This window comes from Eublepharis macularius, chromosome 1, assembly GCF_028583425.1.
Source record: "Eublepharis macularius isolate TG4126 chromosome 1, MPM_Emac_v1.0, whole genome shotgun sequence".
NCBI classification, from domain to species: domain Eukaryota; kingdom Metazoa; phylum Chordata; class Lepidosauria; order Squamata; family Eublepharidae; genus Eublepharis; species Eublepharis macularius.
In genome coordinates this window covers 173304270-173321724 of record NC_072790.1, presented here as the reverse complement: position 1 = coordinate 173321724, position 17455 = coordinate 173304270, and the positions used below count along the sequence as shown (strand labels likewise).

Below are 17455 nucleotides of genomic sequence, written 5' to 3'. Positions count from 1 at the left end.
GTACTTGTACTACCAACAGCCTATATTAAATTTCTTGCTTCCTTTCTTCAAATAAAAAAGGGAAACTCAAAGTTGTAATAGAAACAGAACTATTATGCCAGAAGGCCCAAGGGTATAACACCTTAATCCCTATTAATCTTAATCCTTATACTTGCTGTTTTCTTGACACCCAGTTTTCCTTAAGAATCATGTTATCTTTCTGGGTTGGCTACTGAAGGGCATTCCTTATCTTTTAGTGACTCGAGTCTGCAAACCTTCATACTTCAGGTCACTGAAGTAAGTGATCAATTCAATTTGAGTACTTCAATACCCAAAAGAGCTCAAAAAAGCAAATTCTTGTCACAAATGTACATATTCCAGTATGGCATCGGATAAAATGAATCCAATGCCCCCATTATCCAATTATGTCCTCCTATAGCACCTTCAGTGTTCAAGGAAAGAGGCCAGGGATTTGGGGAGCAATTCTTTCTCTGTTTGGTGGCTGATTTTAAGAGTTCTTCCAGATTCCCTTCTGTTTCCTGTTCAGTCAATAAATCTGTGCAAAGAAAAACATATGCTCTTACAATAGCCCTCACTGCCAGCAGGCACACAACCAGCTTGGCCCATACTATGTAGACCACCAACTGCAGCAGCACTTCATTACAAGCATAATGTGTGGTGCCAGATGGGAAGAGAAAAGTGGGGAGCTAGCCAAAGCAGACTGGAATGATGGCTATGGGCCAGTTTCACCTTTGATGGGGTACAGATCTGCCATACCACCATTCTCTCAAGTACAGAGAGGGCTTACTTCTTTATTTCATGAAGGAGAGAGAAGGGGGGGGGGGCAAATCATTTCCCTCACATAGCCTGTCCAGAGATGGAGCCTATGCCATGTCTCCAAAATACAAACTAGTTGAATTACAGAGAAGTCAAATAACTTGCAAAGTTTCCATTGATTATTAGTTTGTTCTCTACTAAGATATGGAAAGGACTCTCAAATTGAGGATGACAATTTACACACGGGCAATGCTAAAGCATTTTGAGCACATTGCCTGAAATGTGATCTTGTTACTCAGGTCACTCATAAATGCCAATCGATGCACTGGAGTATACAGCCAAAGAGACAAAAACAAATCTCAGACAAGATGTTCAGAATGATCCAGAATATAAACTCATTAAATCACAGTGGACAGTGATCCCTTGCAAATGCGGGTGACTATTTTTTTCTTTTTTTTAAAAAAAAGTTTACATTATTATTATTTTATTAGTGCAAAACAGAAAAAATTAAAAAGCAAACAAAGGAAAAAAATAAAACAGTGCTGGCTACAAAAACACTTTTCAGCAAATCTATACATAGGTATCTACAAAAAAATTCCAAATATCTAAAATAAGTCCATACACAATTGCCTTCTATAGACAAAGTGTTCAAAGTTTATAAATTCTTCAATCCAGTGATGCAAGTGATTATGTCAAAAATTAGCCAAAGGCATGTGTTGGGGAGAGGAAGTATTGTAGTTAATGTTATGTTAGCTGCTTAAATGGGTTGTTAAATATTCATCTGTGATTACAGCATGTAAGGAGATACATGAGACCAGACATAATACGTGGGATAACACCAGAGGAATTAAAATGCTGGTACAGCAGAAGAGATGGGTAAACCATAAAACTAGAGGACGAGAGAAAAAAGTCTCAAACAATAAAGGAAGAAAAACCTAGACTACCGCATGTTTGCATAGGATAATGTACCAGCTGGTGATTTATGATTTGATGCCTCTCAGAAGCCAATAAGAAGCATTAATTGATTTGATTAAATTTCTAGCCTGCTCTCCCCACAAGTGAGCTCAGAGCAGATAACAACAGCAGTCCATATACATAAGAAGATAAAATATACCATAAAACAGACTAAAATACAGCAAGATACTGTAAATATAAAAGCAAAATACTATATATATATAAAATATAAAGTGGGATAAAAAGAAGAAAAAACAACCAATTTCTATAATCCAAAGAAGGTCACAGGCTTGAATAATTATGCAGAAGGTCAAAACATGCAGGGATGGGGGACATGATAGAGATTTATAAGTTATGCACAGGACAGAGAGAGTAGACAGAAAGAACTTTTTCTCTGTCTGCCAAAATTGTAGAACTTGGGGGCATCCAATGAAGCTGATGGACAGTAGATTCAAGATGACAAACGGAAATATTTCTTTACACAAGTGATTAAAATGTGGAATTTACTGCCAGAGGCTGTAGTGAAGGCCATAGGCACAAACAGCTTTAAAAGGGATTAGACAGATTCAGGGAGGACAGATCAATCAGTGGGTACTAGCCATGGTGACTAAAGGAAACATCTACATTCAGAGGCAGTAAACCTGTGAATACCATTGCTAAGAGGCAACACCAAGGGAAGAAGGCCTTGGCTTCTGTGCCCTGTTGTAGGTCCTCCAGACTGGTTGGCCACTGTGTGAGACAGGATGCTGGACTAGATGGACTACTGGTCTAATCCAGAAAGGATTTTATATTCTTAATATATGTCCTTTGATGAAAAGATCTTGGAGTTCTTTGTAAAGGTTCCTATCAGAGATTAGCCTTTAACTTGACTACAAATAAAAGCAGGGAATCCTCGTTCCTTTGTGAAAACCTGTTACCATTGAGTATGGTTTTCAAAGTCCATGCAAGGTTCTGGAGAGAAGTAAAATGATAAACATAACAGAGAAAAGGTATTGAACTGGCCTAACATATCCCACCACAGGAATAGCTGATTTACATTTTTCCAGGAACTCCGGTAAAACATCAAAGAGAAGAGAATATTTATGGAGTAGATTATATGAAAATATGCCTCTTCTAGGACAGTTGAGATAGAATTTTGTTGACTTGCTAAAAAAAAAAAAAGGTAGAAGCACTGACCCACATTTTACTGCTTAGTGCTATGATGGGTTCATGACTCCTACAAATATAAATGCCATACAATGCAGCAGCAGTATTTTATTTTGTTTTTTCAAAGAGATGGCAGATATCAAAGGCTAAACTATAGCCTCTGGGTATAGTTCAAGAGGCCCAGCAAAATATTTGGCTGACTGGAGATTCTCTGTTAACATCTCAAAAGATTCCTCTATGTAATGATTTTGTAATGTATACTCACTCATACACGTTAAACTCGAGAGTTGCTGGAATACAACACACAGCTTTTTCAAACATTTCCAGGTCACTGATTTACACTGGCACACTTAAACTGCATCCTTCTAATTTAATTAAAATCTCAGCTTGACCAATCAATACCAATGTGGCCTGATCTATTTTAATATCTACAAAGTAGAGGCCACAGTTATAGGCAAGCCAGGCCCAGAAGGCAAGTTCTGCAACCTACAACTCTAGTTTCCATTCCAATCTACCACAACTGTAAACATTCACTGCTTTTTCCATTTGGATACAGTCCAGATTACAATAGCTAGAGGCTGCTTCACACATGACTTTTTTCCTACATGGTGATCGTCTCAGTGTAGGGGAAAAGCCCACATATAACATGATTTGAGAAGTACAAATAGGCCATGAGTGTTTCCAGCATGACAAAGCTCATACAAAGTTGTCAGGAGGCTTTGCCAGTGAAACGATGCTGAAGATTGGAGCTTGCTTCAAGTAAACAAAATGCTACTGTCTGTCCAACCAAAGGTCATTTTGGGGCTCAGATACTATTTGCTTAAAAGAAATGACTCTAGTTGTCCTTGCAGAAGCTATTGTTATAAAGAGCCTAATGCTTTCCTTAAACTGTTCATTGAGCAAAGCGGGATTCCTGTTAAAGAAAAGCTACTATTTCAGGGCAGAACTACATGTTAATCAGAAAGACAGGTCTGTCACCAGAAACAGCAACCCTGTGTCAAGCTCCCCTACTCTACAATGAATAGGACAATATGTTCCACATTACCAGCTGTAAGTCAGGAAGACTTTCCTTGTAATGACATTGAGAACAGAGGTCAACTGAACTACAAGTTATACAGTGGAGGAGGTGCAATCATGCAGGTCTGGCATTTTGGTGACAGCCTCATGTTTCTGATAGCATACAGTTTGGCTCTCAGTCCATGAGACAAATGTTGAGTTGCATTATGGTATTCTGGGAAATAGCTCAAAACTGAATTTTGAGTACAATGGGGAAAGTTTTTGATACGTGCTTAATGACCAGTCTCCCAGCTGTTGAGCTCAATTTGTCTTGCTAGCTTACTAGAATCAAATGATGCCCCTATGAACTTGGTCTTTGCTTTATAAATAAGACAATCTTTACATTTTTCCCACCAAGTTTCCATTACTTCAAAAAGTGATGCCTAAATGAACAAACCACCTATGAATGTCTTTTGACCATAACCTCCCCTAAAGCATAAGCAAGAAAGCAAAAACTTACCACAAGCTCAGAGAACCTCGCATTGAGCTCTTCTGCTGGTGGAATTGGCACAGAGAATTCCAAGAACTGTAGAGGGTTGTTATCCTTAAGGTTAATTTCAGGAAGATCACTGCCCCCAAAGCAGCAAAGAAACCCCAAAGCATGACGATTCCTTTTCCTTGGAGCCATGGTCATTGTGCTGTAGAGTGCTATCTAACAATCATGATCTGCGGGAGAAAAAATCAGGAAAATAATCTGATGTATAACCAAGAAACTCACTAAAAGCTGCAGTAAGTGGCATATATGTGAGTGTGAAACAGTTGTGTTAAAACTGATTACATAGTCATAATGACTATGATGCACTACTTTCATCCAGGAGGAGTTTCTTTATTTTACTCATTCTAAAAATTCAGCTCCTTTTAAAACCAACACAGATTTTAGTTATCTTTGTTAAAGCAACCTTCAAAGGTTCTAGTAAGAGATTCTCCCTGCCCTCTGCTGTTTTTTTAGAGTTGGTATGAAATTAAGCTGAACAATTTTGTATGAATTTGAAAACTGGAGGGGGGATAACAGGTACAGGAATAGACATATTAATTATTTTTATAGATTAGAAGTCCTGTGGCAAAGTACAAATCACATGAAAACTCTAGAGACAGAAGCTATAATAGCTAGGTTGATTATTTTCAGTCTTGCAGCTGCAGTTGAGAGCATCATCATCAAAGGTGATAACTACAATTTTAAGAACTTCCTTCCAGAACATTCTGACCATACTAAATATCTTTGGCAACATCCTACAGCAAATATGATCTAGTAGATCTCAGTACCTGCTTCTAACATGGACTTTAAACAGCAGTTAATGCAGGTTCCCCAATTTGAATGCTTGCAAAAATTGTTAAGACAAATGTAAAGTTCAGGATGCACTGAAGATTAGCCACAGTGTAACCTTTCCCTTCTTGGGAGTTCGTTTGCAATAGAAATGTACACATGGGAGGGAAAAGCACATTCCATCTGAAAATAAAAATCACATGGATTTGTCAGAAAAGACTTCCAAGTAGAAACAGTAGATACAAATCAATTGGGTGGATTTTCCCAAATCAATGATGCAGCAATATTGCCATATAAACACCACCTTGGAAAGAAATATAGTGGTAAGATCTGCATGTTAACTCTGCTGACAAGTAAACATCTCCTGTCAGTTACATCTGCTGGTTTCAGGTATATCTGAATAGTTACATTGAAACTGCTGCACTCTCCTTACTTTCCCCCTCCCTCTGACCTTCTTGAATTTTACTAAATGAGCAAGTGTCACAATAACAATTAGATATGAACATTTACAAATATTACCAATTATCATCCATTTTCCCATTCAGATTAGAAGAAAAACTATTATATTAATGAACATCACTGTCATTATGGGGTTTGATTAGGTGATAGCTGAACACACATCCTCAGACATCATGCTTCCTACTATTCCAGAGACAAGAAATCCTGGTTCTTGCTACTCTTGAATGTGTTCAACACACTGTAGTGCCCACTTTATTCTGCAGATAGATCATGGTTTCATTGCCTATGGTCTATAACTCTGAGCTGCCTCCTGCAGTTCTAGATACAAGACACTACCCAAGGATGTACTCAAGCTACATTTGGTCATGTGAACTGGCTCATGCCAGCTATGCCAATTGCATCCGCACTCCTCAGTGCACACAAAACTGGAGGCTATTGTATGACTCAAAGGCCTGATAGCACTTCACTCAGCTGAAAGGAGATCTTTAGCACCTAACGTTTTAGTGTCAGGCCTACACTTAATGATCAGGCAATGAGGAGTCTAGGCTGCTGACAGAGTGGGCTGGAGGTGGTAGAGAAGGAAGTCCTCCTTGGCTCTCAGCACACAACATCAATTGTGAGCCATTCAGCCAAACAGGAAGTCTCCTGCCAGGAGTTTGAAAGGAAGGATCTGTACAGTCCACACAAAAGCTGCATATTTTGCCCTTTTAAGGGACTTGTTGTTTGACAGCTTGGAGGTTTATTTGTATTATTTTTTTTCAAAGAGCTTCATCTTTTTCACTTAATCTGCAGAATAAACTATATTTTGAGAGTAAATAATTCAAGTGTTCTTTCAAAAGTACAAGGGAGGAAAGGGAGGGGGAGCCAGGAGATGGCAGGTGAACAGAGTCACTCAATGGTATATCAACAGCAACACAGCTGAGTTTTGTCAGGCAGGGTGCCGTTGTTGGTTCACCCTAACCTGCCCCGGGACACACTGTCTTGTTTATTTGCCTGAACAAGGCTGCCTTGTGCTCTCCTAGAGGCAAAGCCAATGGGGTAGAAAAATTACTTTCACAGTAGTAGCAGCAGAGCTAACATACCACACTGAGTCAACTGCAACCCAGAGATGTCCAGGTTTGCCGGCTTTCTCCAAGTGCAGCCATACCCTCATTTGGCACAGCTTCTATGGACCACTCTCCATAACCCACACTCAACCTGCTTCTTTTCTCCATCTATAGGCATGAGATGACAAGTTTATACAGTTAACAGGTAAAAGATCAATCTAATCATGTCTAAGCATGAGGTCACGGCTGCAAGGCAGTACGCACAGAGTTACAGTGGCTTTCAAGGCACATTCTTACAAATGTGGGGACTGAAGTGCAAAAAATGCCCAGAAGTCAGCCTAGTGTGGGATCCTGCGTCTCCAAGGAGCCCACACACAGAAAAGCATAATGCCTCTGTTATTATGCAATATTGTAATGTGCGCAGTTGCAGAAAAGGAAGGGAAAGAGAGCATTGTTTCTTTCTAACTGCAGATGGTAATTAGATTTGTGCCCTTCTATGTTTTTCCTAGACAATCAAAAAAAACTTATCAACCAGCCACTTTGGTTCTTAAGGAATCTTGTATAATGGCCACCATTTAAAGATGGAATCTTCAAGAAAGACACTTGCTAATATGTTCAAACTTTCTACTGCTGTGTATATTTGTGTTTACTCTGATGTGATCACTCCAGTTATACTCATTGATGACATTACAATTTTTCTTCTTTCTGTTATCATGAAGTGACTAAGACTTCACTTGCTCTAAGGCTCCAGTTTGTTCACAGGCTTAATGAAAAGTAGTAAGGCTGAAGCAAATTAAAAATAGTTGTTACTCTGAGTAGAAAAATGTGTAAGCAGTACCCCATGTGAGCAGAACATACTCTATAGCTTACAGCAAATAATTTCAACAACCCTAGTCAGAAAAGCACCCAGTTGCGATCCGTGAGGTGAGAAGGTGTGGTGCACAGTGGTCCCCATCGTCCTTAAGGCCCAGCAACTTCCAGCTGCCTTACAGGGCTGCACACACAGCCCCAGATTTCTCAGCCAGGCAATTAGCAGCTTGTGGGAACAGGTCTCAGCAGCAGACCTTGAGTTCTTCCCTCTGGTTTGCCTGATGGAGCTGGATGGCCCACCAGCATTCTGTTCTTGTTCAGGAATTCTACCCCCACTCATTTCTATGAATTGTTGAGTCATTTGTAATGGCTCTGTAATGTTTTGGCACTGGACATGGATCGGGGGGGGGCAGTGCCTGCAAGAAGTTTCCCATTCTTTGGGGTCCCCTTAAGGGATCTTGGGAACGATGCATACAATGACAAGCTCAGCTCAGGGGCTGTTGGGGCATGCTCACTTTCAGATGGCAGGGTGGCTCACACAGAGGTTTGTGCCCATGTGGTATCTCACGGCCTGTCATCCTGCGGTTCCACCCTTTTAGCAGGTGGGCTGAAGGGTCAAGGGTGGTCATCAGCTGGCAGGTGAATTGGCCAATATTTGGATCTACACCTACGCTGTGCCAAGGTTCCATAATCGGTAAACCAATACAGTTGTGGCCTTTTAATTTCCAACAACCTGTCTCTGTGTCTCTGTACTGCCTTGCCTTCACCCCCTCACCCTTTGACACGGGATCCACAAGCAAGCTGTGAGACCTCAGGATATGCTGCACAGATGAACAACTCCCTTCAGAATTAGTACTTTTTGGATCATGTGAAGAAGTCTTACCTAGAAATGTGTTTTGGTTCTGTATTAGTCTTTGACAAATCTGGCCAAGCTTTCAGACCAAATCTGGCCAACCTTACACCTAGAAATAGGGGAATTTTGCAGACCAAGTTCCATTTATATATGAGGGGTACCTCTAAAATTATGAGATTCAAAAAAGCCTTTTCCCACATAGAACATTTACAACCCAGACAGCAATAGCACAAAGTTTTGTATGTCTGCTAGCAGTGTTAGGGAAGAACAGCAAACATTCTCACACTAGCTTCAAGCCTTAATTTAGTCCCTGTTCACCTTCCATCTCTAATCCGACAGTGAATGACTGATAGTCAAAGCCTTGCATCATTCTCTGTCTTCTTTGTATCTTGCAGCTCAGCAATAAGCAACCACACCGATCGAAGAAACATTAAACAATGTCAGTCCTGGCCAGTTTTCTGCTGGATATCTGGTAGCGGTAGGACCCACAGCAGACCCATCACGGATGGTCTGTCCCCAGCTCTCAAGCCATTCTTTTACTCCTATAAAGGTCAACAGATGGATCAAGGTCCAAATCTGAATTTTCTGCATGGAGTTCACATCTGCAAACTAGTACATAACATTCCAGCATTTTCTGATTGTTGTGAAATAAAGAAGAATACAGACATGGAAGCCAATGGAAAACTCTGTAGATAAAGAGCATGTGGCTAACTTGCGTAGCATCAGTGTTTTTATAGCCATTTGTTGGGAGAAAAATCTACGAAGCTCCCACAAGTAGCACAGTTCTCCCAAAAAGCAAAGCAGTAAAAGCTTTACAGCATCCTTCTCTATTACAGTCTATATTTAGAAACACTAACATTTTCCAGCACCCAGCCCACCACCATACTAAGACTCAGCATTCACTAGGAAAGGAAAACTATAACCTCTTGACTGTAAAGTGTAGGCATATAAGTGTGTGTCTAGGGATTTAAAAATACAGACCACTTCAGGAATCAAAGGGTGGAGTACGTTACTGGCAATGTACGAACTCAAATAGATTGTGTAGGGTTACGCAGTTCATAATGCCTAATTTTAAAAAAAATAGCTAGTTGGGATCAAAATAATGAATATATATATATATATATATATATATATATATATATATATATATATATATATATATATATATATTATAGAAAGGAAAAAGAAAAACACCACAGCTCTTTCTCTCTCCTATGTACAAAGTTAAAAAATAGACAAAATTAAACTACTGCTTTAAAAAAATGTAATCTCGAGGGAGAGACTTTGAAGCATTTTCTACTCATATGTTTTGCTTAGAGTGTAATGTTTGTGAAATCCAAACAGATATGCATACTAACTTCAGGGCCTTTAACTTATATTACACCCCTGAAGTCCCTCTGCAAATCTTCGAAGTTAAGTACAATCTATTATTTGCCAAGTGATTTCTTGAGTCTCTAACGGTATCCTACTTTGAAAGCAGACAGGAATGGGGTGGAAGAAGAGAGAACTTTGCTAATGAAAAAGGGTTTTGTTGCTGAGACTAATGGGGACAGAGGCAGATAACCAGGCTTTGCTGTACCCTAACAATGGGCAGTTTGCCTTCCTAGTGGATTGTGGGAGGAAAGAAGCAAGGCTATGGTTTCTGCACCCACAAGAGTAAAAAGAAAAAACACACACAGGAGACACCTGTCAGATCAGTGACTGACAGGGTTGCCATCCCCCTGCCTGGGGCGGAGGATCCCCTGATCCCCCCTTCTCCCCTTGTGCCCACTTACCTGGCCGGGAGGGCACGCTCCCTGGGGCGCCCCCTCCCCGGGTGGCGCAGCGCACCCCTGGGTGCGGGCCGTGCTCCCACACTGCGAGAGCAGGCAGCAGCGGGGGCAGAGAGAGAGCAGGTGGCGATGGCAAAAGCAGGCCACTAACTGCCACCACCGCAGCCTGCTCTCTCACCGCGGCTGCTGCTGCTCCTGTGCAGCCCGCGCCAGCAGGGACAAGGGGTGCGGTGGCGCAAGAAAGAGGGTGGCTGCCCGCTCCCTCTGCCCCTCCAGGTGCGTGTGATGTTGTCACACAAGGCCCCTTTGACCCTGCGTGATGACATCACTCCTGGAACTGACATCATCGCACGCACACGTGGCCACAACATCAAGAGCGGCGACAGGGTAGGAGCCAGCATCCCAGTCTCCCACTGGGAGACTTGAGGGACCTGGCAACCCTAGTAACTGAGATCCTGTCATCTCTGCAAGAACTTACTAATTCAGGATTTGTTATCCCTCAGATGCCTTTATTAGATTTAAAAGTGAGGTGAGGGATAGAAAACTCTGTACGTTTACATGAAAAAGGTGAGGGCTATTTTTCCACAAATTCTCAGGAAGCATATGAGAGTAGCTAATCCTTCTTCTGCTCCCTGCCCCACAGCTTTCCTTCTTTCTCTACTGTTTGAACAATATTTCTCCTTGCCAGGCTCCAACTCAGGTAGTTCATCAGACTTGAGGAAAAATGCTAAAACAGAGCACAATGAAGTAAGGTATGGGATGGGTTTAGGAGTCTTACAATTTTATTGTTTTTTAAAATGATGTATTTACCTGCCACTTGAGGTTTATTAATTTTATTTATTTATAGTCTGTCTTTCTCACTGAGATTCAAGGCAGATTACATAGTGCAAGTGAAAATAAACTATAATCAACAGCTAGACTATTTACTGAGCAAAGTACAATAATGAACAAGTGGAAAGAGGTATAATATGGTATGGTAGCACAAAATTTGAAAAAAGCATAAAGCCAAGCACATAGATGAAATCATTCTAAAACAAACTCCTGCAACAACATGACAGATTTGTGGCTCACTGACCTGGCATTGCATGACGTTAGAAAGAAGATGGGAAAAGGAGAAGGTTTTCCATCATCAACTCTACAGATGCTATGGACATTGGGCAGGCAGCGAACAACCTTGCCCAGCACTGGCCAACTTTGACAAAACCCACCACCACATCTACCAGCTCCCACATGTACCTCATACATTCTAGTCCTGATATAGAAAGCCTCCACAAGAGAGAAAAGTAAACCTCTAGTACCTCACAATCAACAAGCTAGTGTCCACAGATTATCATGAAACAGTCCAGGGCCGCAGACGTGATGTACTGATGTTAAAATTGCCCAAGAGGTGTTGCTCTATGACTGCTGTTTTTGCATTCCAGGTCTGGTTTCTGATGAAAGTTTCCATCTTTTGTAGGTGGCAGGCTTTGTAGACATTGAATATAGTGTCTGAGTCCCAACTTCACACCACAGGCTAAAAGCCACAGGCTGAGAGCTTTTGTGCTCTTGCCCTTTGGCTTGTGCCTCCAGAGCCCACCTCTAGTTTAAATGCATCCAATCCCAAGAACATACTGGCAAAAAAGAGGAAGAAGGGCTGGGGAGCTTGGCTTGCACTGAGCTGCAAGCTATTCTCCAGGTTTCAAAGGGACTCCAGAATCCCTCCCAGCAGAGGAGCAAAAAAATATACACACGAATTCATACTTCACTGTGCCCAGTCTCTAACTGCCTATGGAATGAAGATTTATTTTCCTATCTTCTTGAAATTTGTCAGGCAGGATACAGGTTGATAAATGAATTCCCTATAATTCTATTTGTTTCCCACTGAAATCAATGGAAACTACTGGATTGATTTCCTAATATAACTAGTTTTTAAATCCCAATATTAAAGAACCTATATCAAGTTTCCCAACACAAGACGTGACTCTAAGGGAGCAATCCTAAGCAGGTCTACTCAGAATAAAGTCCTAGTTTATTCAATTGACTTACTCACAGGAAAGTGTTCTTAGGATTGCCGCTAAAATGAACCTTTTTGTTTGTTTCCATACTCCCTAGTACTGTAAATATGAGTCAACAAGTTGTAATAGTCTCTAAAAGAAAATAATTCCTTTAGTGCCATATAAGAACAGAAAATGGGTGAGAGAATGGCATATTTTTTTGGCTGAAGAAAAATACTCCCACAAACAGAAAACTACAAATAAAAGATTGAGTAGAACCCTTCTTCCTGATACTTTAGCTTTCCACAGGCAGGGAGCTTTTCACTTATGGAGACATTCAAGTATGCGTTTCTGTCACCTACAGTCCTTCAAGAAATATACCATTTCAAGGTGTAATACGTGATTTTTTCCAAACATGTAGATCAGCCCTTGGACAAATTCCAGTGCCTTGAGGTAGAAGGAAAAGCTACAGAAAACTGCTTCAGTAGTTTAAAAAAGCTTCTCCTTCTAATATAAAGAATCGCTATACAAAGCACTATCAAGCCAAACAGTTATTCTCTTAGATGCAGAGGAGTTAGCCATGTTAGTCTGTAGTAGCAAAATCAAAAAGAGTCCAGTAGCACCTTTAAGACTAACCAACTTTATTGTAGCATAAGCTTTCGAGAATCACAGTTCTCTTCGTCAGTTATTCTCTTGACATTCTATACCTTGCAGCAAGTTGGAATAGAAAGCTATTAGAAAAAAGGATGAATTAAAAAGGAGGGCACTGTATGTAAGTCACACAGATTTACATTTCATTGTATAATTAAAGGGGCACAAAGGCAGGTTTTCCTATCTAAACCTGTATAATTATAAATGACTCAGTGTCAAAGTGTCAAAAGAGTTTATTGTCTATAGCCATAGGCCATCACAATTCACCAAACATTGACTAATAAACAATTAAATCCCTTATCACAGTTTGTAAGGGTTACTAAAATTAATTAAAACAATACAGTATGCCAAACTATCCCAGGAGTCACAAAACAGCCTCATTCAGTACCACCTTAGATCTTATCTTTTTGGCTGCGAGTGCAAACTGACACGATTATCAGTGTCAGATAACAAAAACACAATCTTCTCGATTTCAGAGTATGTGTTTGTCACTGATAGGATTCTAGCCAAAAATTTAGCTCTGGGTACACTATATAATGGACAATAAAGTAGGTAGTGGGCAAGGTTCTCCACTGTAGGTAATCCACAAATGCAGGTGCGATGTTCCATAGGGGTGTGAGAATAACGCCCTGCCAAAATTGCTGTCTGCATCATCTGGAAGCGCAGAGCAGTGAAAGACACTCTGAGGTTGTAATGAGAAATACTGGTTGTAATGAGAAATACTGTAATGAGATCTTGAAATGACTCAGTAAGCACCCTTTCTAAGTTAGTGGAGGTGCTCTTAGATGTGCGGTTATTGTTTGAGGGATGGTGAATGTTCCTTATCAGGACCAGCATGAGAATGTATAGCTTCACAGGCAGCCCTGGGTCTCTCTCAAAAAATGACAGGCTCTGCACAAGGAAAAGGCCACACCTTAGGCTTAATATTTTGCACTTTGAGTAGAGGTCATTACTCAGTGTAAAACCTTTAGGAAAACTCATTCGTAGCTATGGAACTGTATGCCGTCAATATGCAGATGTCACCCAACTCTCTATCTCACTAACTAAATTACCACAGGATGCATTAGAACGGACCTTTAGACACTTACCGTGAAGGGTCCTTCTCCTCTGAGGAAAGGAGGACATCTTGGGTGATTCCCACCATCCAATTAGGGAGGCAGGAACTAACTTTCTTCCTCTTCCTGTCTAGTCTGTGGGACCACCCTCTCTTCAGTTCAGGTGACTCCACAAAGCAGTATCATTGAATTTATCATTCAGCAACAGTCAATACTGAGAGAAAAAACACCTGTTGCATTAACATGTACTGTAAATAAAGCATAACCCGGAGGAGGTATAAGAATGAGGCAGCAGGGTAGAGAAGGACGGAGACCCGGGGAGGGCAAGATGTCCTCCTTTCCTCAGAGGAGAAGGACCCTTCACGGTAAGTGTCCAAAGGTCAGTTCTCCCTCTGAGGCGGAGGACATCTTGGGTGCTCCCAAAACATTTTCCAGTTTCTGGGTGGGATGTGGTCTTCGTCCATGATCATACACTGCAGCACTTTTATACTACAGTCAGTGTCCGCTGAATCATATAGATTTGATTTGTAGCATCTTAATAAGGTCAAGACTGACAACTTTGTTGCTGCCTTGCAGACTTCTTCTACAGAAGTGTTCCTGTGTAATGCTGCACTGGTAGTAGCACTCCTCAAAGAGTGAGGTGGTATTCCACAAGGAACCTCTACGAAGAGAGGGGTTTTTTTGTTTTTTTTTTGTTTTGTTTTGTTTGTTTGTTAGGAGTTTCGATAGTGTATGTTTTGCTATTGGCACCTACCACTGCTGAAGACATTTTCTTCCCCAAATTGAGGGGAGATATATTTAAGAACAGTAAGACTGACTTTCAAATTTGCACTGTTCAGAGCAGATAGGCCTTGAGCCTCCTTTTGACATCTAGGTTGTGTAAGAGTCTCTCCCTAGTCTATTTAGGGTAGAGGTAAAAATATGGTAGCATTATCTCTTGTAAACTATGCAGTTTGGAATACGCTTTTGGAAGACAGTCTGAGGCACCTTACCATTGGGAAAGATACAGGTTCAGGTCTGATTAAATCTTCTGGCAGACGTGAACATAATAAGGAAGATAGTCTTCCTTCTCAGCCTTCCCAGGGGAACATCCTTGACCGGTTCAAATGGATGTTTGATCACGGCTGTGTAAAATGTCTACTGAGTGAGGGCTTCCCAATAAGAGTTGTAAATTCTGAGCATAAACTATTTTCTGAATGCTAGGAAAGTGTTGGCCACCTCTCGGGAATATCCCCATTTTAGGAAGGTGTTCCTTTCTATTTCCACGCGGTTAAGCAAAGTAAGTCTAAATGAGAGAGCCAAATTGGTCCCTGCTGTAACTTGACCAGAGGGGTCAGTAGGATGAGAGGTGGAAATATCACCATCTGTTGGAGGGTGGAAAGGCATGGCCTGTTATTGGTAAGGGTAGTAATACATAGAGGAGGCCTAATGGCCACTGCAATATCAGGGCATCTGCTTGTGGGTAGAACAAATCTTGTCATGTACCCCGGTAGATGATGGCTGTGTTGGGATGCACACAGGTCCATGAGGTGTTGCGAAGTGCAATGTTATGTTTCTTAAGGGACCATTCCCCTGTTGTCCTCTCAGCCAGTCTGCCTAGGCATTGGATATGCCTTTGATGTGTGACCATCCAGCTAGGTGACCATCCTCCCAGGTAAGTATCCTTGCTGCCACCTTGTTTCGCCTCGAGGTCTTAAATCCCCCCTGCTTGTTTATATATGTTTTGTCTGCAATCTTGTCCATACAGAGCTCTGAACTGGAGCAGGGCCAGACAAATTGCTCACCTTTTTAAGTCATTGATAGGGAGACATGCCTAACCTGATTCTTACACCTGTAAATATTTGTTGTTCTTGAGGGATCATGAATCTTTTGCTTTGCATTGGGTTGGTGACCTTGGCTCAGATGGGTTTTGATCTGAAGTGCTATCTGAATGGGAAGATCTGTCTTCTCCATGATCTGTTGTTAATGAGATCTAAGAAAGGTCTGAAGTGGTCTTGCCTATAGATGACCCCAAGGGTATTGCATTGTAGGTGGCCATTAGCCAACCCATCAGTTTCAGTAGTGTTGTGAGAAGTGATTTTGCACTCTGATGACAGTCTCAGTCAGCTGTTTGATCTTCCTGACCTTTTCTTTGGTGAGGGATAGAAAAAAGCCCTTTTGGTGACTGTGATCTAACCCAGGTGTTCAAGCTTGTAGGAACTGAATGGTGAATTGAACGTTGTGGTGAGATTTTCTCGTGAACTTGAACCAATCGGGAGATCGTCTGGGTGCAAGTGAACATGAATACCCCCTGGCTCTGAAACGTATGATGAGGTTGATCAAGAATTTTGTGAATACTCTTGGTGTGGTGGACAGGACAAAACAGGATGGCTCAGAACTGCAGTGTCTGTTTTTAACATAAAATCTTAGGTATTGTTAATGGCCTGTCAGAATTGGTACATGGAGGTATGTCTCTGTGAGATCTGTAGATGTCATGTGTTCTTCTGATTGATTAGTCACTGCGACTGAGCACAGAGTCTCCATTCAGAAGTGATACAATTTGATAAACTTGTTCAAAAAAAAATGAGGTCTAATAACACCCTCCAGTCCCTATTCTTTTTAGGGACTGAGAAGAAGAAGATTGAGTAAATCCCTTTCTGGTGGGCAGCTTTCAAATTGTATGGAATAGTCTTGTGAGACTATTTGCAAGGCCTGCCTGCTTGTCAACCTAGGCTTGATGGTAAAGAGTAGTTGGCCTCTCATAGGGACAGCTAGCAAGTCCTGTCTTAAGAGATCTGGGTATTAAGGTCGGATCTCTTTCCACATGTGGAGAACTGTCTGTTTGATCTTGGGACAAGGTAAGCATTATCCCCACAATACAGCTGGAGAGCTGGGACTGAGAGGACTGATTTATCCAAGACCATGTGACAAGTTCATGGCAGCAGTGAGATTTGAACCTGCAGAGTACTGCATCACTGTTCAGTTACTTAACCATTATACTACAAGTGGGGTCTTGAAAGGACCCCTCCCCCTTATTAAAGGACTGCGTAGATTAATCCCAGGATGGCCATTTGCAATCTTGTCTGGACCTTAGTAGTGTGTGTTGTGAATAAAAGGCTGAGGGCCAATGGATCGCCTCTCAGATTGAGTGTTTTTGGCAACACGTTCTTCTGTCCTAGGTCTCAATCTAGATCTTTCCCAGGGCACCCCCAAATAGTTTGTCTCTCTGAAAGAGGTAAGTCAGGACGATATTTTTAGAGTGTGAATCTGCTGGCCATGCTCTTAATCAAGCGTGCCGGCTTGTTACTGCTGTCAGGACCATAATCCTGGAAGAAAAAGGTAAATGTATCCAGGATGATGTCTGTCTTGAAGGTATTGGCCTTTACATTTCTGTTTGCCCCTTCAATGTGGGCAGCTATTGTTGTACAGGAGGAGTTGGATCAGTTTCCAGATCCATACTCCTGACACTCTTGAGGCAATTGAGACAATAGCTGTAGCCTTAATAGCCATGGTCCCGGCCTCATGAGCTCTTGTTAGCATGGCCTCTCTCCTCTTGTCTAAGGGATATCTGACTGATCCTTACCCATCTTCTGATTCGAGCCCAGATGACTGAAGTGTAGCCACTGGGGTTTCCATCGCAGGTACCTGCAACAACTCATAGCAAAGAAAGGTAGTGAGTAC

General features: G+C 41.4%; 1 protein-coding gene across 2 annotated transcripts in view; it reads right to left on the bottom strand.

Annotated features, from left to right (window-relative positions):
• DAAM2 (dishevelled associated activator of morphogenesis 2) overlaps nucleotides 1–17455 on the bottom strand; it is a 388390-nt gene that overhangs the window by 249300 nt on the left and 121635 nt on the right. For both annotated transcript variants that reach the window (XM_054978243.1, XM_054978250.1), the window contains exon 4: nucleotides 4373–4578. In XM_054978243.1, the coding sequence (XP_054834218.1) occupies nucleotides 4373–4546 (174 nt within the window). In that variant the 5' untranslated portion in view covers nucleotides 4547–4578. The remainder of the gene's footprint in view (nucleotides 1–4372; nucleotides 4579–17455) is intronic.